Genomic DNA, 26626 nt, shown 5'->3' with positions numbered 1-26626 from the left:
TAATTGAGCAAAAAGTACTGTAAAACTACTGAAAGAAGTGTTAACTGGAATGGGTCTTGGAGACTAGTCAGAATTTACATTAAAGAGACCCAGCTCACATGTTCAAGGAGACATCTCTGAAGCTCTGTGGTGACACTATTTTATGGTGAGAATATGGAGCATCGCGGTCCTTACCCCAACGTGATACAAGCCTCCCGCACTACCTGAGACCGCAGATCCTTAGCAGAGAGTTTAAAGGCTCCATCCAAAAGACGCAAATGTTGAAAGAAGTTATCATACTCAGCAGCACCAGCCAAAAGTAAAGATCTAATCTTTTTTAGCTAATGGAATAGAGAAAATTCAGAAAAATAGAAAACAATTCTAACATAAAATACACAAAAGAAGCCATCAAATACAAAAGAGATCATTGTTAAAAGTTCAACTGATTAGAAAGTTTTCCCAAGAGAATTCAGCCAGTTAAATATTAGCTAATACAATAAACAAATCTACATATCACAAATAAGACTAAATAATTTTTAACTGGAGTATTTGTGACACATATATTATAATTTCTGTAAAAAAAGTTTTACATTTGAAATATCTTAAAGTATTTATAGATCCTACAACACTAATGATAAATAATTAAAAACTTTTGGCTTGTGAAAAGCCCCTCCAAAGCTTACCTACCCCCAACACCCCACTTCAACTGCCATTTATTTAAGAATCAAAGGAAGAAGCATTCCTATAGTATTTACTATCCTCCACTGAACCATTAACTGGCTGGTCTGAATTTGAAATACAATATAATGGCAATTGTACCACCTCTCTTCTTGCCAGCCAACCAGTAGAAAATAACCTTCTCAGATAAGACACACCCTCACTTTAATGCCCAGCCCACTTTCCATTAATCTACTTTTAAAAATAAAGGAGACATAACTTTCTAGCAAGTGGTAAGAAGAAAGAAAAGAATACTGGAGGACATACACTAAAAATGCCACAAAAAAGCCACCTTAAAGGCAAACAATCACAGAATGAAATTTCTGCTAAGGTGAGAGTGGATACTATCACCATACATTGCACAGTTAGGTCTTTGTTAAAAGACTAGGCGATTCATAAAGGTGTAAGTTGGTGTGTTTTCAAAATAAAAAGGAGGTACTCTACTAAAAGGGTGAAGCATAAATATGATAATTTGAATTTAAAATATGTACTATTTAGAATTCATTAGAGCTGTCCCAATTTCACAATAAAGTGTTTGAGATATTTAAATACATCTTATGAAAATGTAATCACATGAAGTCAACAGCTTACAGCATTTACTCTCTGCTCCCAATCGTGCTTGTCATCAGATAATATTTCCCTAATTTTGTTTATGGATTCCTCAAGGTCTCGGCTGGAATAAATCTGTAAGCAAAATTAATTACAATCAATATAAAAACATGCAGAATAAACAGATTATTTCTTAATTACATGAAGTCAAGAACATTAAGTATAGTAAAAGAAATTATTTCATTTTTAAGAAATACCTATGAGAAAATATCTGAACAGTTTTGTCTATAATGAGAATCTTTCTAACTATAAATGTGCACTCACAAGATTTGCTGTCATATGTGAATAACCCTGCCTCAAACATAGCTTTACTATAAACTTAACAGATGATTTCATGTACGAAGAGAAACAAGCCTAACGGGAAACAGCCAGTGATGCCTAAGTCATTTATCACTTAGTATTATTTATAACATGACACTACACCTATAATTTTAAACACTTTCAAATCTACTTTCTCATTTATCCCCACATCTTACCTAGAAAACAGGTAAGGTACAGGGTATAATCAATCTTGATGTATGCTGGGAAGGTCAGGTCAAGTACTTAAGGAAGAACCTGAACCCGAGATTGTTTTTTGTTTAAGACACTGGGTCTCACTCTGTCACCCAGGATGGAGTGCAGTGGCGCAATCTCGGCTCACGACAAACTCCACCTCCCGGGTTCAAGGGAGCCTCCCACCTCACTCTCCCGAGTAGCTAGAACTATAGGCACAAGCCACCATGGATGATTTTTGTATCTTTTATAGAGATGAGGTTTCATCATGTTGCCTAGGCCACTGAGATTCTTGTTACCTGCTTTATACACATATGGCAACCAAGGTGGCAAAGAGAGTTATACATAACAGACAGTAAGTGCCACAGGAATCCAGAGCACAGACAGTCAGTGTAGGCTGAGGAAAAGTATTAGTCTCAATCAGCAACACACGATACTAAGGCACAAAGCAGTCAAAAACTTGTGGCTGTATCCCAATTTTTATAAATAATCTTTGTTTCATCTGTTAGGTACTTAAAGTGAAGCATCAAAGAAGGTATAAACTAAGCTCTTATTAAACCATTCTCTATAACTTTTCAGACACCAAAATCCTTCCAATTTATGAATTTTTCTAAAAAAAATCCCTAAATAAATATACTTTTTTTATTCTCTAATTTAGCATCATCTATTTCTTTCTCTTTTATGTGGCCTGATCCATAAACTTAATAATAGAACAACCAATGTCTTTCCTGTTCTTACTGAAAGATCATCTTGGGCCTTGACTTTTGCTCCAACATTTTCTAGTCTGCACCTCAGATCTCCTGTAGTGTTGACAGTTAAAATTACCTGACCTAGTAAACAACATTACATAGGCAGAATTGAAAAATAAAACTTGAAGAGCAAGTTGACCCTTGTTTGTAATCATACTCAAATCTCCTCACTGACCTGTACTACAGGTACATCATCAAATGCTTTAATAAAATCCTCTTCATCAACAGCACCAGCTCCTTCTTTTGCAGCTGTAAAAAAGAATTTTAAAAATGTAAACAATATGAAACAATGTATATAACACATACACTGAAGAAGTCTAAACATACACAATCAAAATTACATTTTGGAAGATTCAGAACATTTTTTAAAAAGGCTTCATATAACTTTGGAGTGTCATGAAATTGACAAACATTACTGACTTCATATCAAGATGAAATATAGTAATTCTACAATGCTATATACATTAGCTTAAGGTCACTTAGACTACCTGTTTAAGCAGGGGGGGTATGGGTTTTAAAGGATTTAGATATTGTATTAATATACAAGTCCTTTGAAAGATTCCTAATAAATGGATCAAGCAGAAAATTTAATTCATCAGGGAATAACTTGTTATTACTGGGAATCCAGCATAACAAATTTGTGAATATTCAAACAAGTCCTAAATAATTTCACAGTTTTATTTAACTTTATATTAGTTTGAAAACATTTCTATTTCCTTGAACTCATGATAACTGTCATTTTTTTCACTTAAGAATCAGTTACAAGTTTCTCCTACAAACTTATCCTAAGATGCTTTGTATAATTAAAAGTATTTGAAGAAAGTATTTCTTTTTGCTAGTATGAGCTCCCCTTTATGTATGAAAACCAAGTGATGCTTTATCAGATTTTTTTCACATTGTAAAAACCGGTGTCTATAGTCATCTTCATAACTCCCATTAATGATTTACATGGATTAGTCTGATTGCTTTTCTAAGACCTTCTTACCACACATGTATCTGGTGTTTGGGGTCCTGATAACTATCCAGACAGAAAGGGGCTTTAAAGACAATCCCAGGTAGCAGTAAATGTGTGTCATCACTCTTGCTGAAGATTACTCACAATGTGGAAAAGCTAACTACTATAAAGGACGATAGTCACTCACTGTGATATGGTGTTCTGTGTCTGTTTTAGCATAAAAACTGGATCCCATTGAGCAGACAGGCCCTGAATGCCTCCTTTGCATAAGGCCCTACACCATGTACCCACAAATACCAAAGAAGACTCAAAGGCCAACAACAGTCCCTGAGCCTAAGCTATCTGATGAGGAGGAGCTAACCAGGAAATTCATGACTATGGCATTAAACAACATGGAAAAAGGATAAGTGCAGGGCTGAAGGGGAAAACCGGGCTGATATGTGCATGATCTACACAGCAGGGACTTCTGGAAGGGGTATGGACGTGAGATGGGAAGGAAAACACCAGTCTAGTAATTTTCTAAGCCTTGTTTGTGCAATGGATAATTACCCAAGAATAGATCAAGAAAAAAGATTAGAAAGATTGTTCAGGCATCAAAAGGAACAATGTATTGATATATGCTACAAGGTAGACGAAACACTGAAAACATTCCCTTTAAAATGGCTAATTTTATGTTATGTGAACTTAAACTCAATAACAAAAAGTAAAATGTTTTAAAATACACCAAAAAAATGATTAGAAAGAACTAGAGATAAGCACAATTAACATTCTTACAGCTCCTCTATCACAGATGCTGGGGTCAGGAGGCAGAGTGGTCGCATGCTGGTCTTGTCAAGATACCAATATTCTAGGGCCAGTTCAGAATTCAGGAGAGGCCATCAGGAGACAGCATTTTAATGCTAATCATGAGTACAGCTTTTACTTGGCCCACTCGGCTTCCTCTTTTTTGGCTCATGGGATTCCCCACCCACCACTATCCCCACCACCAACAACAGCTCAAAGCTCACAGCCATCAGTGAAAACGGTTCTAAGAGCAGCAGCTACACAATTTTTCTGAGGTAAATTTCAGAGGGAATTTGCATGTAAATGTAAAATTTGAGAGAAAATGAGAGTTGTATATAACAACTTAACTGTCTACATTAGGGGTGAAAGGAAGAATTTATGGGAGAAATCTCCTACAATTTATTTAATGCAACATCCATACTGGTCTCACAAGGAACCATGTTACTTGTAAGAACAAAATGTGTTTTATCTTACTTATTTTTATTCCCAACTTTTTTAAATTCAGGGGTACATGTGTAGGATGTGCAGGTTTGTTACATAGGTAAACGTGTGCCATGGTGGTTTGCTGCACAGATCATCCCATCACCTAGGTATTAAAACCAGCACATTAGCTATTCTCTTATCCCAAACCCTGCAACACGTCCCAGTGTGTGTTTTCCCCACCCATGTGTCCATGTGTTCTCATCATTCAGCTCCCACTTATAAGTGAGAACATGCAGTATTTGGTTTTCTGTTCCTGCATTAGACTGTTGAGGATAATGGCTTCCACCTCCATCCATGTTCCTGCAAAGGACGTGATCTTGTTCCTTTTTATGAATGCATAGTATTCCATGGTATATATGTACCACATTTTCTTTATCCAGTCTGTCATTGATGGGCATTTAGGTTGATTCCATGTCTTTGCTACTGTGAATAGTGCTGGGATGAACATATGCATACATGTATCTTTATAACAGAATGATTTATATTCCTTTGGGTATATGCCCAGTAATGGGATTGCTGGGTCAAATGGTATTTCTGCCTCTAGGTCTTTGAGGAATTGCCACACTGTCTTCCACAGTGGTTGAATTAATTTACACTCCCACCAACAGTGTAAAAGCACTCCTTTTTCTCCACAACCTCACCATCATCTATTGTTTTTCTGACTTTTTAATAACAGCCATTCTGACTGGTGTGAGATGGTATCTCATTGTGATTTGCATTTCTCTAATAAACAGTGATGTTGAGCTTTTTTTCATGTTTGTTGGCCGCATGTTCATCCTCTTTTCTTAACTGTCTGCTCATTTTCTTTGCCCACTTTTTAATGGGGTTGTTTTTTCTTGTAAATTTAAGTTCCTTGTAGATTCTGGATGTTAGGCCTTTGTCAGATGGATAGATTGCAAAATTTTTCTCCCATTCTGTAGGTTGCATGTTCTTTCTGATGACAGTTTATTTTGCTGTGCACAAGCTCTTTAATTAGGTCCATTTGTCAATTTTTGCTTTTGTTGCAATTGCTTTTGGCGTCTTCGTCATGAAATCTCTGCCCATGCCTATGTCCTAAATGGCATTGCCTAGATTTTCTTCTAGGGTTTTATAGTTTTGAGTTATACACTTAAGTCTTTCATCCATCTTGATTTTTGTATAGCGTGTAAGGAAGAGGTCCAGTTTCAATTTTCTGCGTATGGCTACCCAGTTCTCCCAGCACCATTTATTAAACAGGGAATTCTTTCCCCATTGCTTGTTTTTATCAGGTTTGTCAAAGATCAGATGGTTGTAGTCGTGGGGTCTTTATTTCTGGGTTCTCTATTCTATTCCATTGGTCTATGTGTCTGTTCTTGTACTAGTACCACACTGTTTTGGTTAGGGGTAGCCTTATAGTATAAAGTTGGATAGCATGATGCCTCCAGCTTTGTTCTTTTTGCTTAGGATTGCCTTGGCTATATGAGCTCTTATTTGGTTCCATATGGATTTTAAGATAGTTTCTTCTAATTCTGTCAATGTTAGTTTAATAGGAATAGCATTAAATCTATAATTGCTTTGGGCAGTATGGCCATTTCATAATATTAATTCTTCCTATCCATGAGCATGGACTGTTTTTCCATTTGTTTGTATCGTCTCTGATTTCTTTGAGCAGTGTTTTGTAGTGCTCCTTGAGGAAGTCCTCCACTTCCCTTGTTAGCTGTATTCCTAGGTATTTTATTCTTTTTGTGGCAATTGTGAATGGGAATTCATTCAAGATTTGGCTCTCTGCTGGCCTGGTGTTGATGTACAGGAATACTAGCGATATTTGCACATTGATTTTGTATCCTGAGACTTTGCTGAAGTTGCTTATCAGCTTAAGAAGCTTTTGGGCTGAGACACTGGGGTTTTTCTAGATATAGGATCATGTCATCTGCAAATAAAGATATTTTGACTTCCTCTCTTCCTATGTGAATACCCTAACCCTAACCCCAACCCTAAGCCCAACCCCATGCTCCTTTAGCTCAGTGAATTTCATTATTATCCACATTCTGAGGCCTACTTCTGTCATTTCAGCCATCTCAGTCTCACCCTAGTTCTGAGCCCTTGCTGGAGAGGGGTTGCTGAAGGAAAAGGGCCACTCCGGCTTTTTGAGTTTTCAGCACTTTTGTGTTGATTCTTTCTTATCTTTGTGGGCTTATCTACCTTTGATCTTTGAGGCTGTGGTCCTTTGGATGGGGTTTTTTGTTGTTGCTGTTTTCTGTTCGTTTTTCTTTTAACAGTCTGGTCACTCTTCTGTGGGGCTGCTGCTACCCAGCTTTCTACAGATGATTGTCTTTGCGGTCTTGAGCTCTGCCCTTCCTGCATGAAGAGCCTGCGGTCCAGGTAGAGAAATACAGGCCTTCCACTCCCACAGAGCTACCTCCCACTGGCCCAGGTCCACTTCATGCTGCTATCCAAAAGACATACCAACAGCTGCCACCTCACCATGGCTCACCGGGAACTGCAGCAGAAGTGGCTGGTCTCCACCACCCACAGCCCAACCCTGCATGCGGAGTATGCACACACACCCCCATACCTAGGGGCCAGTCTACAAGATATACTTTAAAGACAGGAGTTACAGTGTGACTTCTGGATTATTCTCAGTCTTGTTAAATAGAAATTGTCTAAAACGCCTCTAGTGGTTTCAGGCATTGCTGGATCCAGATAACTAAATAATGCAATGAGGGTGCGCTCTTGTTCTTATCTCTGAGCTATGCTTTCCTCTGTGCTGGCTTCCTTCTCCTATAGGCTCCACCTTACCAGAATGTGGCAAAAGTCAACACAGTAGCTCAAATTTACAACTTCCCAGCTTATCAGCATCAGTATCGCAATGCTAATTCAATTAAAGAATAGCAGGCAGAAACCTGCTGCATATGGGGACTGTATCACTTCTGAGGGCTACCATAGGCAAGTACTTGCACCTCTGGTTTGAAAAGCTGGCATAGCTGACCCCAGAACACCACATATGGCTTAGACTAACCTGAAGACTTGGATCCAAGGGTGGATGAACCAAGCCGGCGGGTGGTTCCCATTCCAACGTTTCTCCGAGAACTTGGTGGAGCCTTGGATGATGTAGAACTAGCAGAGGAAGGTCTGTTACCATCCACAGAATCTTCATCATCGAAATTTTTATCTGAACAGTAAGCACAGAAACCAATGTTTTTTAAAAAACAAAAACAAAATATATATATATATACTTTTTCACCTGATTATAAAACAATTAGTCTTCAAGACTGATTTTGCACACTCTTTTGGAATCTGAGGTGCCCCTCTAGGGTCTGGAAAGCCTTAGGTTAAGCCCAGAATGAAGCTACAAAGATCATACTTGCTTTCATATACCCAGAATACTTTCGCACTCAAATTTTGAAAAATAGAACAAATATAAAGAAGGAAACAATCTCTCATAAAACCACCACCTAAAAACAGTTATTTTCACATTCTGGAACATTTCTGACCATCCATGCACTCCAAATTACATGGTTCAGTGTATTCAACACAGTGTAGGGGGAGGAGGAGAGAAAGACATCTTCACAAATCCATGTCCTTATGCAAATTAGCTCCTTTCACTGTGCCTTTAAATCCCCCAGATTGTCTTGTTACGCCATGCTGTTTCAAGATGGTTCTTTCAATCTATACATCCATTTTTCATTGATTCAGATGCACAGTGCTCTTAATTAGCATAGACTTCCCGTGGATTCAGAAAGTGGTTCATAATGGCCTTCCCAAAAGGAAAATTTAAATCTAACGTAAAGAATAAGAACAACCCAAAGGAGAAGTCACCCACTGAGTACTGCCAGCATTAGCAGTGACAAGGACAGATCTCACTCAGCCTATCTGTCCTCTGGGGAGCTCCAAGAACATTTGAACTGCTGTCATTATTCTACTACCTTAAATCATAATCATTCTGCTGAGTGGGAACAGTTCCAGTCTGTGAGACAGGTAAAAAATTAATGGGAGACATGAGGACACTATCATGCTTCACTCACAAATTCATGTAAATTATGTTTAGTTCAGTCTTCTAACATATTCAGGCATGTCATTTAGAACAGTACTCAGTTGCCAAGAATTATTTTCAACGGACCAATTTCAATGGAATTCCTGAAATTTTTGCTTGCATCAGTGATAGACTAGGCGTGAACCAGACTTAACCTCTTGCAATAAATAGCTAGAAAACCTGACAGTATATATAAAAAGACTACATGCAGGCACTGGACAACAGGCAGTTAAGAACTTGGCTGTTCAGCTAATTTGCATAAAGATATGGATTTGTTTGTTTTTCCCTGCAAGAAAAGAAACAAACAAGGTAAGCTATACAATCACCCCAACTTTCTGCCTGGAGGTGTTAATAATTTCCAGGTCACCAAGTACAGGGAAGGGGAACTCAAATTAAACTTAGTAGCCCTGCAGATTAGATACTGCAGACAATAAAGAACAGAGTTCAGAGAAGTTGAGGGTGCTAGAAATTACAGGAAGCTACACAGAAATAGGGCTACAGAAATGTGCTAAGTTCTAGGCCTCAAGTGTGTGAGTGAACTTCCACGAAGCAGGCAGAAAACGACCAAGAAGGTGTGAAATGAACAATTCTTAGAGTTTACACAAGTAGGGAAGCTCCAAACAGCCAAAGTGGAATGTTCTTGGTGACCCCTACCCAAGGCATTCAATGGAGAACCCCAGAGAGGTCAGGTCTTAGTGAGACTGAAGTATGTCTGGAGTGAAAGTTAAATGAAATCTGCCCTATCAGAGCTTAAAAGCAGGCCTACAGGGCATTAGGCAGACCTGCAAGTAACTTATCTGATTTGCCAAAACAAAGCATGATATTCCTAAAACAAATGTAACAAGACATAGACACTCAACAAGGTAACATTCACAATACACAACATCTAATAAGAAATTCCTATGCAGCCATAAAAAATGATGAGTTCGTCTCCTTTGTAGGGACATGGATGAAATTGGAAAACATCATTCTCAGTAAACTATCGCAAGGACAAAAAACCAAACACCGCATGTTCTCACTCATAGGTGGGAATTGAACAATGAGAACTCATGGACACAGGAAGGGGAACATCACACTCCGGGGACTGTTGTGGGGTAGGGGGAGGGGGGAAGGACAGCATTAGGAGATATACCTAATGCTAAATAACGAGTTAATGGGTGCAGGAAATCAACATGGCACATGGATACATATGTAACAAACCTGCACATTGTGCACATGTACCCTAAAACCTAAGGTATAATAAAAAAAAAAAAAATTCCTTCACTATGTACAGACAAGCCTTAGAAAAAATTTTCCTAAACATGACAAGAGGGAAGAAAATGTGGCCCATAATCAGGAGGGGCAAAAAAATCAGAAAATAGTAAACTTCTGAGAAATGATGAAATAAGAACATTAAACTTCTATTATAACTATGTTCAATATTAAAAGAATTCATAGACATTCATAAGAAAAAAAAGTTTTTTTTAAAGAATCCAATGGAACTTACAGATTTTAAGAAAACATAATATCTGAAATGAAAATTTCACTGATTGAGATTAAGTACAGACTAAACACTGTAGAAGTAAAGAAAAAAATCAGGGAACTTAAACATACAGCAATAGAATTTATCCAAAATAAACACAGAAACAAAATAGGCTGAAAAAATAAATAAATGGAATAGAGTCTCAGAGACATGAAGGATAATATCAAGCAGTCTAACATACACAACACCGCAGGCCCGCAGCACGAGGGGAAGAAGGGGAAGGACAGAAAAAGACTGAGAAATGATGGCCAAAACATTTCCAAATTTGATAGAAATTATAAACCTACAGATCCAAGAAGCTGCACGCCCCAAGCAAGACACACACACAGAAAAGCATACGGAGGCACACCATTATCAAACTGCTTAAACCCAGACAAGAGCAGCCAGGGGAAGAGACATAGCACACAGAAGAACAAACATAAAAGCAGCAGCCGACTTCATCACAAACCCTGCCAGCCAGAACACAATGGAAATGACGCTTGAAAATGGTATTCACCTAGAAGTAACCTAGAATTCTATATCCAGTGAAAACATGTTAAGAATAAAGGCAAAATAAAAACTCAAACAAAAATTGTCATCAGCAGACCTGCACTTCAAGAAATTAACAGGAAGATCTTCAGGCAAAAGGAAAAATGATACCAGTTGGAAACTTGGATTTACATAAAGAAATAAAGAGCAGTAGATACGGTAAATATGTGGATAAATATAAGACTTTCTCCTCATATTTTATTATTTATTCTCCTGTTTTAATTCTTTCACATTATCATTTCTATAAAAGACGACTATTTAAAGCAAAAATATTTAGCTTTCATTCTTTTTATATTCTTTTTTTTTTTTTTTTTTTTTTTTTGAAACGGAGTCTCACTCTGTCGCCCAGGCTGGAGTGCAATGGCGCTATCTCGGCTCACTGCAAGCTCCGCCTCCCGGGTTCACGCCATTCTCCTGCCTCAGCCTCTCCGAGTAGCTGGGACTACAGGCGCCCGCCACCACGCCCGGCTAATTTTTTGTATTTTTAGTAGAGACGGGGTTTCACCATGGTCTCGATCTCCTGACCTCGTGATCCGCCCGCCTCGGCCTCCCAAAGTGCTGGGATTACAAGCGTGAGCCACCACGCCCGGCCCATTCTTTTTATATTCTTATGTAACATGCCAATAATCTGGGGGCCAGGGGAACCAAAATTAGGATATATGTGTTGCTGTACTAGATGACACACACAAAACTATACAGGAAATAAGGCACAGGGAAGGCATGAAGAAAATGGAAGTGGTTCCATTTCCGTCCTCAAAGAGCATATATTTTTCAAAGTTAATTATAACTTGTCTAAATTGCCTGAAGATGTCACACGATAGTGTATCACAAACCTTACTGAGAAGGCATGCCCTTCATCACCAACACTTGTATGAAATGCCTCCCAAAGTAGGGAAGGAGGAGGCCAGGCGCGGTGGCTCACGCCTGTAATCCCAGCACTTTGGGCGGCCGAAGCAGGCAGATCACGAGGTCAGGAGATAGAGACCATCCTGGTTAACACGGTGACACCCCGTCTCTACTAAAAATACAAAAAGTTAGCCGGGCGTGGTGGCAGGCACCTGTAGTCCCAGGTACTTGGGAGGCTGAGGCAGGAGAATGGCGTGAACCTGAGAGGCAGAGGTTGCAGTAAGCCAAGATCGCGCCACTGCGCTCCAGCCTGGGTGACAGAGCAAGACTCCGTCTCAAATAAAAAAAAAAAAGAAGAGAAGGAGGAAAAGGCATACTGAGCAGCCAATGTAGGGCTTTTTAAACTGAACTTTAGGAGGCTGCTTGTCTTTTTACTTACCCTTTAGAAACAAATCTAACAAGCTTATTTAGCTGATTTCCTAAGCAAATTAGAAGCAACTAACTATAGGGATAGTGAGGAGGACGCACGAATTAAGCAAAGTAATGTTAATAAGTGAGCTGAAGGCCTAATAGCCTAATAGAAACTACGAAAAGCAAACACATGCACATAAAAACCCCTAAACCCAAAATGCTTAGAATACGGTTGATAGTACAGGGGTCAAATCACATCTATACAATAACAGCACAATGACCCCGCACAACTTAAGATTCAATTTTTCAATGATCTGTGAGCTAGTGAAGGAAGTAATTCACATTTCCCATCTCGATTGGAAATTCAGGAAAATAGAGGACAAAAAGTGTATTTATTTTCTAGATTAAGAGCTGGACACAATGCTTTGAACTGAAAACACCTGCAAAGGCTTTTGGAGGATAAAAACCAACTGAGACAATTATTTGAAAACTTAACTAACATACTGTTTAAAAATAAGTTTAGCCTATGTTTCCTAGCTTTTCAGACATCAGAAATTAAGATTAAATTTAAAAGGAGGCTGGGTCATCAGAAAGGTACCTAGTTTCACTTAACTGGGAAATTCTGCTATGTAGAATGAGCCATTCTTTAACTGGGCAAATAAGCTGTATCTGCAACTGGACCATGGTTACAGTCCAGGATGAAGAGTCTCACATCCAGGTTCTAACATTACAGTATTTCTCAGCTAAATTAACCCATACTGAACTCTACTAGCCATTTGGATTCCCATTTTCTTTAGGCTTTTCTGCTAAGCAGACATCTGGTAGTATCTAACCTCTTTTTCTAGAGCTTTAACTAAGGCAGAAATGGGTAAAAATGAGTATTTTTAACTGCAGGCTCATGCCATTACATCAATTTTAACATTTTCACATAATACAACAGCATGTGTTACACATAAAATCGTCTTAAGGGGAAGTTCTCTTTAAGCCCACAGAAATAATTAATTGTATCTTCAGCCCCACTGCAAAGACTGCCATGGGAGGGCCACTTTTCTCATCTGATAGTCTTGGGTAGAAATCTGAAATAAGCAGATGGAAGCCTTCAGTTCCTAGCAAGCATCACCTCCTTTGATACTTTAAAAATCACCTGAGCTCCATTCCACCTTCTACAGCATCAGGATAAACCACTTAAAAATGACTCATGAAATTTCTACAGAGTGATACTATAATTTTCATCCAACCCTGAATCACCCTACCCCTGGCAATCCAAGTAAGTAGACATAATGAAGGGAAAAATAGCAGCAAAACAGCAAAAATAAAGCCAGATTACAAACACAATCATCCATGGCCTTAGAAGCAAACTAGCAGACTTCCAGAAGCTGAACAGGTCTACTACTGAGGTCCAGATGCTGGAGGCAGGCTGAGGGATAGCCAGGGCCAGCACTAGGAGGTCAGAACCAGTCCCTTCAGCAGCCTCCACTGAAGTCCCTAAGAAAGCCCCAGCAGAGCCCAGCTGCCCCAGAACTGAACTTTAACCAGGCTGCATAGGGGAGATACCAAGCAACAAGCCACAGACAGATCAGAAGGAATACACCACTGTGGCTACAAGTTTGGCTATGGGGGGCAGAGATATCAGTCTAAAGACAAACATGAATTCAAGTCTGGTGTCTGGAACTTGTAATTAGAAGCTTTGGGCCATGCTGTTCGCTTGGAAAATTTAAACACTCATCTATGATGACCAACAAAACGTCACAGAAACTAAGAAATATCTGCTCATTGCCGATCCACCAGGAAAGCCAGAACCTAAACTACAAAGCTTTTCCTTCTCTTCTCCTGAGGCAGGCTTTGATGGATAGAAGTGGGGAGAAAATGCCTCATCTTCTAAAGAAAAGACAACTATCTCTCTGCTTCACTGCAGCAGGGTCACTTTGAAGAAGCTGCTATCCTGACAGGCTTTCAGATTCACCCACTCCCTGCTAATTGAGATTCTCCTCCAAGGGAGTAAGAAATGTGGCAGCCTACTAACTAGACTATAATTAGCTCTCTCAAGAGGAAGCTGCACAGAGACAGGATAATCAGCCCAAAGACGGCTGCTTTTCATAAATATCCCAAAATTTCTTTCTTCTTGAATTTGCAGAGCTCCAAACCTTTTGCAAAGGCTGTTTCTGCTATCTCAATTCTTGTCCTGTCTGCCAGACACACCCATATGCATTCTTGAAAACACGAGTGTACTGCTAGCCTGAGATCCTGCCCGGCTCTGACTATGCGTGTACCATTTACTCCATCGCCCCCTGAAATTAGCTGGCTGCAGATCTGTTTGGTCTCTCTGTCCCTGGAGTAGGGACCATTTTGTATTCTTCTTGGTATTTACAACATCTAGAACAGAGTCTGGGCCAACACCCAGTAGACATTCAAAAAAATTTAATTCTGGTAGTCCACATGAAGAAAGGCAAAATTTGTGAATGGATGAAAATCTTTTCTCATATATCATTTTTAGAAGCTTTTATTACCTTTTTAATGTGCATATGGTTTAATAAGATAATAAATTCAAACAAGGCTATGAAAATAACTGAGGACAAATCAACAAAGACAATTAAAACCTCAAATAGTTTTTAAGCTTCCAAATTTTCCTGCTAGAAAGAAATGTATATCCTTCTTTCCTGATAAAACATATACCTATTTTAAAATTAAGTCACAGTTCCACTATAAGCAATCATAAGCTCCCCAAATTAAACTAACAATTTGATATATATGCATTTCTAGGCTTTAATGCATTCATAAACATGAATTCTATACACACATGTATAAAAACTGCTATTTTGCACACCAATATTTTTCTAGATCAATATTAATCTAGTCAATTTTAAAGACTACTTATTGTGACACTGTGTGCATACACTATATTTAATCAATCATCTATTTATTGATAGTTGTTTTCAATTTTTCACCTTCATAATACCACTGCAGTCAGTATGTTTAAAAGTAACAAGAAAAGTAACAACTAATAGAATCACAGCACACAACTGTGTACCAGGTCCTAGGTTTGGTTTTGCATAGTCACATTAAATCCTCCTGACAACGCTGAGAGAAGGACTATTGTCACTTCAGTCTTAAAGCAATTCTCATAAGCTGATGCTTAGGAGGTGCTGGGCACTGTGCTAAGTATGTTCTGCACATTGTGCTGTTTAATTCTTACTGCATATGTTTGCTTACTTAAAATTATTTAAGACAATTTCAAGTACAGTATCTTCAGTATCTCTTATGAATATAAACATTAAAAATCCTCAAAAAATACTAGCAAACCAAATTCAGCAACATATAAAAATAATTAACATTATGGCCATGTGTGACTTATCCCAGGAATGTAATGTTTGTTCAGTATACATCATAGTTGTCATATTAATATAATAAAAGACAAAAAACAACATATTCTCTAAACACAGTAAAATGCTTTCATGCTAAAAACACTACAAGCAGGGATTAGAAGAGAACTCCCTCAACCTGATAAAGACCACCTACAGGCCAGGCACAGTGGCTCACGCCTGTAATCCCGGCACTTTGGGAGGCCGAGGCGGGTGGACTGCCTGAGGTCAGGAGTTCCAGACCAGCCTGACCAACATGGTGAAACCTCATCTCTACTAAAAATACAAAATTTAGCCCAGTATGGTAGCACACTCCTGTAATCCCAGCTACTCGGGAGGCTGAGGCAGGAGGATTGCTTGAAGCTGGGAGCGGGAGGTTGCAGTGAGCTGAGATTGCGCCACTGCACTCCGGCCTGGGCGATGGAGCCAGACTCCGTCTCAAAACACACACACACACGCCATCAACAACATGATGAAAGACCGGATGCTTTCCCCCTAAGACCAAGAACAAGCGAAGATGTTTACTCTCACTACTTCTATTCAACATTGTGGTAGACATTCTAGCCAGGGAAATCCGACCAGAAAAAGAAAAAAAAAAGCATGCAGACTGGATTGGAAGAACTAAAACTATCTCCATTTACAAATGACTTGATTTGGTATGTAGAAAACACTAAAGAATGCATGCAAAAAAATAGAACCAATAAACAAGTTCAGTGAGGTTGTAGGATATAAAACCAATATTAAAAAATCCATCGTATATTCTATACATCAAATTAAGAAAACAACAACAGCATCAATAAAAACACCTAACAACTTTAACAAAAGGAAACCATATAACACTGTTAAGATCCGTTAAAGACAAACCTAATAAACAGAAAGATATTCCATGTTCATATATCGGAGGAATTTTTGCCCATTATCCAAACTATATTCCTTGCTCATCTGTTCCCTCTTAATTTCAACCAAAGTTGGATAAATAGAAAAGTGTAAAAGTGCAAAACACACTGTCTAAATTGAATGGCTGGATAAAGACTTTTTCTTCTAAGTTTCTACCTCCCCTTCTCCATCAAAGTACGGGAACTAGGGTACACGTATCACCTCCAATCCGGTCAATATGGACCAGTGTTAAACAGGGCCGGTTCTACCACTCTGTACAAAAAATCCTTCAATATCCATATTCTGAAACAAAAATTCCTCTCCCTGTTTACAAAATTAAGGAAGGCTTTTGTCAGAACACAGGGAATATAAAAATTTCCAACTTGGCTGGAAATGTTGGCATTTTTGACAATACACAGGTGGAAATGGCATAATAGAAGCTCTGAGGGTGCTACTTCTGCCCTTTGGCACCAGTAATCCATCCTCTACCACAGAAGTGAGCCTGGAATGCTATCAAGCTGCCAGTTAGGGATCACGTTCCATTCCTTCCGCCCAAAAGCTTGCTGCCAAAAAGCTGGGCTGGCATTTTAAGACGATCTCAACAATGACACCACTGGTACAGATAACGTGAGAAGAGTGAACTGGAGCACAGACAGGTGACAACTCAAAATTCATTTCAGCTTTACTAGTCCTTCACAAAGGGAGTTCAAACGGGATGACACCGGGGAAAGACAGGCAAGGAAAACACTACTGGAAACTGGAGAGGGAAATGAACTGTGAGGAGGGCAGAAAGCCAACTTCCACAGACGCCTGCTCCTTAAGGCACTGTAGGAGCTCAAAGTTCACACTGGGTAAGAGCTGCTGAGTGCCTCCTGCAGGTGCAGATCAAGGCACAATTCCTCTGTGGGTTTCAGGTGGAAAATGCCCTGGCTGTTGCTATATAACTTATAACCAGGCTCCAGAGAGATGCAGGCATACTCACAACAGAGGAGCCCAGGGATGATTCTGTGCAGGAAGAAATCCACAGCTCGCACTGGGCAGTGAGCCTGTCCTGGGGCAGAGCTGTAACGTCACAGGCCTGCACTTTCAGCAAGACCAACCTCACGCGAGGTATAAAAAGAAAATGAGAAGAGATAGGCTTCTGTTTCCCTGTGTGAAAAAGGATGATCCTGTCTACCTATGAAACGTGCTGCCCACCCAATATCAACCCACTTCTTCTACTGACAGCCCAGGGTAACCACCTTCCCCCACTCTCAAGACTGATGACACCTTTGTTTGCCTCAGTGGATCCTGGCCACAGCATCAGGGCTCTCCCAACCCATTACAGTAATTAATTCTAGAACCTCTCTTCTTGTGGACTTAGAGCTATGCAGGTATAAGCCTAGAGCTGTTGGAGCCAATAAATGGCAGTGCCCGCCTAAAAGAGAGGCAAAGCAAAAGAAAGCAGAGTCAGGGGCAGTGAGAGCCGAGGTCTACTGCCTGGCATGCGTCCAAAGGAGGACTGCAAGACCCACACACCCAGACTTCTCAGTTCCACGAGCCAAGTCACTCCCCTTCTCCCTTATACCACTTGGAATGAGGCCTGCATTGCTGGCAACCCAAAGCATCTCTGTACTATATCAAAGGGATGTCATGCAGATTAGACAAAATGCATTAAAGACAGGAAAACCATAAGTACTGGACAAATGGCAGCTATGTTATACCCTCATTATTTGTGCTATGCTTTGCATGCAAAAAACCAGCTCTTCAAAAATATTTCAATAGAAGTGAGGAATTAGGAATAAAATTTTCTTTAAAAATGGGTTTAAAAGGCCATACAACTAATTCAAGTTAGGCAGCCAAAAAAAAAATGTATGGACATTATTGAGAAATGGAGGAAGGCATGGTTAAAACCACCTTCTCTAGAACTGATTCCAAAGGGAAAGTATCCATTTCCCCTTTGTCAAGCATCGTTAGGAGGTCTCAACGACAATTTTCTCAGAGGCACAAGAAAGAAAATAGTTTGCCATTTGTAAGCAAAAGAAAAAAGCTCAATTAGGAATATGCTTCCATCAAGTGGCATCAATGTTTTAAACTCTCTCCAAATCCTCCATGCCCTGTAACTTGGAAGTTCAAGTCCAGAGCACAGGGTCACCTTACAGGTGATTTGATCTCAAACTAATCATTTTGTTACTTCTGTAATAAAACTGGACTCCCAGAGCACCAGCCTTGCCCTAGCCTCTACCACTGGGAGGCTACTGGAGAGGATACCACCTCTGAATACCAATAGGTGACCATGTGCATCTTCCTTCATCTCTCCAGCATTTCTCTAGTAAGCACGCTTGTGTCTGAAGTACTTTGTTGGGAACTGGGATGCAGAAAGGGAAGTCATGGTTCTCACTCTGGAGTGCACAGTCCAACGTGAGAACACATACAATCAACAGCACGCAGGATTCAGTGAGGTTTTCCTAAACAGCACACACACAATATGACATATGAATCCAAAATAGGGCCCAACAAATTTAGAAAGGATCCACTGTGCCCCCCAACCAACCCTCGGATGTGACCAGTACCACTTGGGTCCACTTAACATTAACTGAGAGTGTGAGCGGCTTTAAATGTGTGCACATCCTTCTTAACTCAGGAATACCCTGGGCTACCATGCTCAGTGAATATACAGCGAGAGAAAACAAATTCCAAAGACTATTCCTGAACAGATGTAGCAGGGGCAAGGAACTCCTGACAGGGGATAATGAACAAACTAGCCAGCTCCCTCTGCACCTGGACAGGTCCAGGTGCCCACTACACTGCGAGTGTGCCCATCCTGGACACTAGGGAACAGAGAATTAAAGACAAATTCCCCAAGTCATGTCCAGAAGTTAGGGTTCCTGAAGTTAGAATCACTTGGCCAAACCGGAGGCCCAGTTTAAGTTAACCCTGCTAATACTATGCCTTCCTCAGAGAAAAGAACTTACAGCGACATGCCAAGAGTGATTAAGATCAGTCTTGAAGAAGAGTATCTCTAAACATGTCAGAAAGACCATAAACTTACCCCTAGAGCCAAAAAGCAAAGGAAGGGAACACAAAGAGACTGGTACTTTAATATCCAGAGTACCAAAGAGCTCCCTAGGGGGTGAATTAGGGAAGATGGGAATAAACTATCCTTCCTGCTGGAATAGCTAGTCCCCAACACAAAACTCTCAGAGCACCTGAGCTGAGCCCACAGCATCATCTCCTGGAATGACACTCACACTGAAACATCCACAGGAACTCAATTCTCCATAGAAACGTCCACCATTTCTCAACATCCGCAAGAGCTCTTAGACCGAAAGCCTCGCTTGATGTGTCGTTAAGGACCATCATTCCCAGAAATACGTGTATTAGTGCCTCAAACTCTGCCCAGGACTGGACACACCCAGGGTAAGATGAAAACTGACACAGCCTTCCCCAAGACAGCTGCTTCTGCTTCTCCCACTTGCTATGTTCGCAGAGCTGGGACCATCCTCTAGTCCCCTCCATCAGCCACCTAAATCAGAGTTCATCCAGCAGGAGCAAGAGATGGAGGGGAGAGGGGCTGAAATAAGTGGTCATCTGTAGGAATCTTCCTCTTTTAGATACCAAAGCTCTCCTGAGCAGAAGACTGACCTCATCCATCTGGGCATCCTGCTTTATCTGCCCCCTTCCCCCTCCCTGCCCCACACAGGGCCTGGTAGAAAGTTAGTTTGTGAATCACCTCACTATTGACTTGTGTTACTCTCTGGCCATGAATTTCTAGCTGCTTTCAAGCTTCTCTCTGTGGAAACAGGATGACTATAAACGTCTACAATAGCTCAGTAAAGCTCAGGATAGCATGAAAAGAATTAACCATTGTAGTGAAGAAAAAAATGAGTTCTTACTTTAGGAATCTGAAGGTTTTTCCTAGCAAATATCTGACAGAGAGAATATGAATGAATATGTGTGTGTGTATATATATGTATGTATGTATATGTGTGTGTGTGTGTGTATACACACACACACACACACACAAGAATTTGGGTTTTCTCCAATCAATATTAATATGTCTGGTTTTTTGGTGCAATGTTCATACAAATCTGAATAATTCCAGTCCTACAATTTGAAAAGTTAAAATCATATTTTAGTTGATGGTTTTCAATGAATTTAATAATACCTTTGGATAACTACAGCATGCATATGCTTAAAACAATAGCTATCTAGAGTTCTCATTGCTGTATTTACATAAATTAAAGAGTTAATATAAACCAAAAATAACTTGTTTCAAAATTTCAAAGTAGTCAGCTTTCTAAAATTATTTTAATTACATTTGGTTATTATTACAAACCTAATGCAAATGGCACTCAGCTTCCCTGCTATTATTTGTCTAGAGAATTATCTAGACATTCTGATACATGGCCGGGTATACAGGCCACACAACTGCAGGCTAAAAACAGGAAGAAAGCAAAGCTTAGGAGGAATCAACATCATGAGAGGTTTCAAGCAAGTATATTTTAGGAGGAGGAAGTACAGATAAGTGCAGTTATTCTACGTAAGGTACAAGATATCCTTAAAGAGATTTTTGTAAACTATAGATATATTACTAAAAGTACCTATTTGATAACTATCCTCACACTTGCTCCCCTTTCTCCTGCATGCCAAAAAGTCAGCCTTGCTGGGCACAAACACCACCATGCAGGGAACTTCTGAGCACAAACAGTGGCGGGCCAGGGTCTTGGGCCCCATCACAGGGCTTCCATCCAGTTCACAAATATGCTGTGACTATGGAGGCCAGGATTCTCTTCCAGTTGACTATGGACCTCTTGATGGCAGTGGGAGGAAACAAGGGAAAGATACAAGAGAACATGGTGGGGAAGAGGTAGGAGAAAGGGGGAAAAGAAAGGAACAAATGGAGAATGGAAGAGGAGAACAGATTCTCTTTCTTAAGCTCTGAGTTCATGAGTAAGTATTAATTTACTTCAAGAAATAACAGCCAAGATAATTTATAGGAGGAGAAGCAGGCTAGTTGCCACCTGACTTGGATAACTATCTCCCTCTTTTGTTTATTCATTGAGGATGAGGATCTACTACATTTCAGGCACTTTACTAGTTCCTGGGAATACAATATGAACAAAACATTCATGCTAACTGCCCAAAGGGACTTTCCAGTACAAAGGGGTACGACATTTGTAAAGACAAATCTGTGATAAAGGCAAAGAAGGAAGAGAACAGTGTTCTGTAACAAAGTGAAGGGAAAGGCAGAGGGTGGTGAGAGACATTTTGGGCATGGTGGTTCAGAGACGGCCAAATCACACTATGCTATAGGCCTTTTACCAAAGGCGTAACCTCATCTACGTGGGAGAGGATTACTCAGGCATCTCTGTCATGGCCACGGAATTTAAAAGTAGGAGGCAGAGAAAGGTAGAAGGAAGGTTCCAATTTGCCTTGAACAATGAAGCAAAAGAATGCCTTTGACTAAGCAGCAGGGCAAGGCTCACTGTTTTGGCAGGAAAAGGGGCCCTACAAAAAGTGTACTCTTTCTCTTTGGAAAGGGTTTACCTTGTGGGTCTAGTCTCATGGCCACCACATATGCACACAGGTTATCACAGCCTGGCCTAACTGCACATAACTGAATATAGTAAGCCAAGCTCAAACACCATTTTCATTTCTGTATAAAGAAATCTAAGTACACTAAAGACTCCAAAAATTGTTTTAAGATAGAAAACAGGGCCTTCCAATTGTGTGTGTGTGTTTTTCCCTCAAATTTTGTATTTTAAAGACCCATGAGTTGGGTACGGTGGCTCACGCCTGTAATCTCAGCACTTTGGGAGGTCAAGGCGGGCGGTTCACTTGAGCTCAGGAGTTTGAGACCTGCCTGGCCAACATGGTAAAACCCCGTCCCTGCTAAAAAAAAAAAAAAAAAAAAATACAAAAATTAGGGCATGGTGGCGGGCGCCTGTAATCCCAGCTACTACAGGCATGGTCCACCACACCAGCTCACATGCCCTTTGTGTATGCCAAGGATGTTTGTAAATGCCCACCCTGTGCCTGGCACTGGGCCGGCTGCTGGTAATTTAGAGGTGAACACAGCAGCTCCCATCTTTATTCTCACAAAGCTGATCATAAGCCAGCATAAGGAGCCTTAGGAAAGCGAATTCCTAGAGGCCACAGAAGTCCAGGCAAGGTATTTCTGAGGAAGCCTCTGCACCAAGACCTGAAAATCAGGCAGGCGTGAGGAAAGTGAAGTGCATTCTAAGTGAGAATAATGTGTTGCAAGCTCCCTGGGGCAAGAAAGGGACAAGGCAGGAATGGCAAAGGCACAAAGGCAGTAATGAACGAGAATGGGTAACTATAATTACAATAATAATAACAACCACAAGCTTCTTCCTGGTAATAGGTTAGAGAATAGTAGGACACTGAAATCATCATTTATCCCTCAAAAAGGAACTGAAAACGTACAATGCAGGCCTTAAGTGGGCATATTCTGACTTACATTTTTACTATTTCATGGCAAAAGGGAAAGTTTTACGCAATACTAAGGGATGTGAATAAAGTTTGCAAACTGATGACCGAAAACCGAGACTTCCAAAAGTCAACTAAAATTTCAACACCTTAGATAATCTCTTGAGTGTCATATTATGTAAGAGTCACCATATATCCTTTCATTGATTAAATGTTCATTTCTCCTTTTGATCACAGTACTTATTTTACCTTCCAACTTGCCCTGAAAGTTATAAATGTCAGAACCCAAATCCCACAGATATCAGATCTACACCCTGTGCTCTTTTGGAAATGTCATTTTAATTATCACTGTAGCAATCTTGACCCAATTCTTTTTGACAATCACTACATAGGCACAAAAGTAAGTCAGGTGGAAAAACTTAGAGCCAAATTTGGAAAAGTTTTCCTACCAGAATGTTCTCTCATACTTTAAAGTAATTACACTAAGAGCTATTTGCCATTTGTGCGAATAATCCTTCAAATCATCCATCTCTGCTTTAATGATCTCTTTTTCCAGAACTCTCTTTAGCCAGAGAGGCAAATACCATACTGCTACATATGAAGACAAAGAGAAGTAAGATGACAATTTAACATAAATATCCATGTTCCAATAATACTTAATCCTCTAATAGCAATCTCAACTCTACTCCAAAATACAAATCCACTTGAATCAAACTCACGTACAAACAAAATTCTATGTCCAAGTGTCCAAAACTATAATCACCTATAATCATCTTACCCTCAAAACCTGCTCTCCCTCCGGGTTCCTGACTTCAGTTGGTCCTACCACCAACTGTCCAGGCCAAAATATGGAATTGCTCTTAACTCTTCCCCTCCTATCTCCCACCAGGTCTTTCCCCACCCACTGCCCTAAATAAGCACTGGGTGTGGTCAGTGCTGCTTAGAACCACCTCTCACTTCCATTCCCTCTCAGTCCCACTGAGGCCAACCTAATTCAGGTCTTCCTCATCCCTCACGTAGATCTGTATTACCAAATAGTATCCTTAGTGGTGTCCATGTCTTTAATCTTTGTATGTTTTGTTTTTTTAATGACCTGTTTTAAATACACGAAACAGTGAAAAAGATTTTCTTAAAGCACATAACCCAACACGCAGATCAACTGTTACCTTTAACTATTGTCCCTAGCATATTCAGCATTCCTTAGTTTTTCCCTAATGTCCTTTATCTGCTCCAGGATCCCATTCAGGACACCACATTACATTTAGTCATCCTGCCTCTCTAGGCTCCTCTAGGTCGTGACAGTTTCTCAGACTTTGTTTTCAATGACCTTGACATGGTTAGGGAGTTTATAGAATATCCTTCATTTTGGGTTTGCCTGAGGCTTCTGCCATGTTTCCACAGAGCTTATGGGGCTTTGGGAGGAAGACCACAGAGGTAAAATGCCATTCTCATCACATCCTATCAAGAACACCCACCACACTGACAGACTAGGCAGTTATGCTCCCCTCCTTTAGAATGGGATATTTGCATAAATGATTTGGAATAATTCTGGGAAAGAGGGTCATCTCTTCATTTCCATTTACACACTTTTCAATCATTTTGTTTACATCAGTATGGATCATTAACATTTATTTTATACTTTGGGTTAAAACCCAACGCTACTTTACTGTGTTGCTTAAAGTGTTCTAGTTTTGGTTATTGGAAGCACTTTCAGTTGACTCCTGTGTCTCTCAGTGATACCTCCACTGTTGTTTTGTTTTGCTTTTTCTTTGATTTTTTCAACCACTTCCTTACTTTCTGGCCCTGCAAGATACACTGGCTCACCTTGCTCTAGCCCTAAACTCAGCCATTTCCCCAAGGAGCCCTGGTGGTGTTAGTGACCAAGATCTGGGTACTGGATGGTTTCTTTTTACAAGATCTTAGGATACATTTGATTCTGCATCTTGTTTTCTTAGAATACCTTTCCATATCTACACAAAAAGATCAACTATATTATTTTAAACCTCAGTTCAACCTTCATACCTCCTGTTATGAGATCACCTAGAGCTGCCACAGTGGATGTGTCCCTATATCAATAGGATGAGATTGATGTGCCAGGCCCAAGGCCCCTCACTGGCTCCTCAGCATAGGGACTATCATCCCCAATTTGCACATGAGAAAATGAAGGTGGACAGCCATGCTGCCAGTCCCAGCTCACACACTGCCCACGCAGAGGTGGCACTCACACCTAGTCTGAAGGATTCCAGAGCACTTGGCCTGACAAGATGGCTTTCTGGAATAAAGGCTTATCTAAGATGGCAAAAACTAGGGCTCTCCCCTGTCCTGCAACTAACCCAATTATAGAAAACCCAAAACCTTCAGTATCTGTGTTTAAAAGCTGCCCTGCCTACTCCTCATGGGGCTGCTGTGAAGTTCATAAAACAAAAACTGCAGGAAAGTGCTCTGAAAACACTAAAGTACTCTACACACCTTGGGAGACCCGCTGCTGTTATATTTTGCAGATTTTTAATGGTCATGAATTAATATATGATTCAAACATGCCACTTCCATAAGAAACAGTATTTTAATTCTTGTTTCCTATCACGACTGCAGTTACTGAGGGTAAAAGTTACCAAAGCATGTAAGCCTGAATTCCAGGTGATAGTGACTAAGGAGGCACGCAATTTGAAAAAATATATCAAGTAAAAGAATAGTCTTTATTTTAAACTCAGATTCAGGAGGCTATCTCCATGGCTTTTAACATGAAAAAGTTGACTCCCACATTATTTTGACCTGTTGCTAAATACAAATGAAAATATCACAACTGAAGTCAAATGCTACTTGTAAGTGACATACTTTCAAATCCTCAAAGGAAAGGCTCTGAGAGAGGTTACTTCAGAACATGAATTATTTAACTCTCCTGCCCAGGTATTGATTTCCTGCAGCACTTTAACCTGAAAATAGAATACGATACTTAGGTATGAAATAAAAATATTATCACTGTATACCTTAAATCCTCAATTAAAGAATACAAATATACTTTAAATTCTCAATTTAAAAACGTGAGCAGAAATGTGGCATCTTCCAGTACTTTCAGCCCAACTTAACCAAATTTAAGAAAATAGCTATACAAACCTTTAATAATCCACTACAAAATAAACACTGAGCAAAAGTCCTGGATGTGTGCCCAATTCCCCACAGCAGGAGACAAATAAACACTTGTTACTGTATGCAATTTTACTCTGTGCAATACCTGTTTCAGTAGAAGAGTCTGGAAATACCCTTTGGAGACAACAAATTAAGAGCCTGCCAGCAAAACCACTAGGAAAGCAAGACAGTGATAACAGCTTGTTCCCATCACATCAACTGTACCCTACACCTTTAAATGCAAACCCTGTTTACACAGAATCTTTTAAAATCACTTCGATATTGGCCAAACCTGAGAAAAAGCTCTGTGGAAAGACTGAAAGCTAATCAAGAAGATTTTTTGTGAACAATACTTCTTTTGTAGTTTTCCTGTACATTTTTGCATTTTAAAAATGCAAACCTTTTAAAGGGGAAAAAAATAAACAATGACTTAAGACAGAAGCAGCATCCTTGCACTGCTATCATTTATGCTTTTCCTCTATACCTACGGGGAAAACTTAGAAATTTCTAGCCAGTAGATTCTTTTCAAGACCACTTACTGTTATTAACAAATACCTTGCAATTGCAAATAGATTTATGTTCATAACCCTCATACTGTGAACATAAGAAAGCAGAGAAAAATTAAAAGCCCATGAAATAAACAGAAGATAAAAACACAGCTAGCCTCAGCCTACTGTGCCTACTTCCTCTCTTAGTCTTAGAGGGTTAACATTGATGTTTATTTCCCTGTAGGTTTCACAATTTTTCCCTGCTTCAATACCAACAACA

At 39.8% G+C, this 26626-nt stretch overlaps 1 protein-coding gene across 10 annotated transcripts in view; it reads right to left on the bottom strand.

Annotated features, from left to right (window-relative positions):
• The window catches only part of CLASP1 (cytoplasmic linker associated protein 1), a 303251-nt gene that overhangs the window by 122946 nt on the left and 153679 nt on the right, over positions 1–26626 (bottom strand). For all 10 annotated transcript variants that reach the window (XM_063631296.1, XM_055262139.2, XM_055262140.2 and 7 more), the window contains exons 9-12: positions 7745–7897; positions 2722–2795; positions 1288–1380; positions 175–320 (exon numbers count right to left, since the gene is read on the bottom strand). In XM_063631296.1, the coding sequence (XP_063487366.1) occupies positions 175–320; positions 1288–1380; positions 2722–2795; positions 7745–7897 (466 nt within the window). The remainder of the gene's footprint in view (positions 1–174; positions 321–1287; positions 1381–2721; positions 2796–7744; positions 7898–26626) is intronic.

This window comes from Symphalangus syndactylus, chromosome 22 (genome assembly GCF_028878055.3).
Source record: "Symphalangus syndactylus isolate Jambi chromosome 22, NHGRI_mSymSyn1-v2.1_pri, whole genome shotgun sequence".
Classification (NCBI taxonomy): domain Eukaryota; kingdom Metazoa; phylum Chordata; class Mammalia; order Primates; family Hylobatidae; genus Symphalangus; species Symphalangus syndactylus.
The sequence above is the reverse complement of the archived record's forward strand: the minus strand, read 5'-3'. Positions and strand labels throughout refer to the sequence as shown.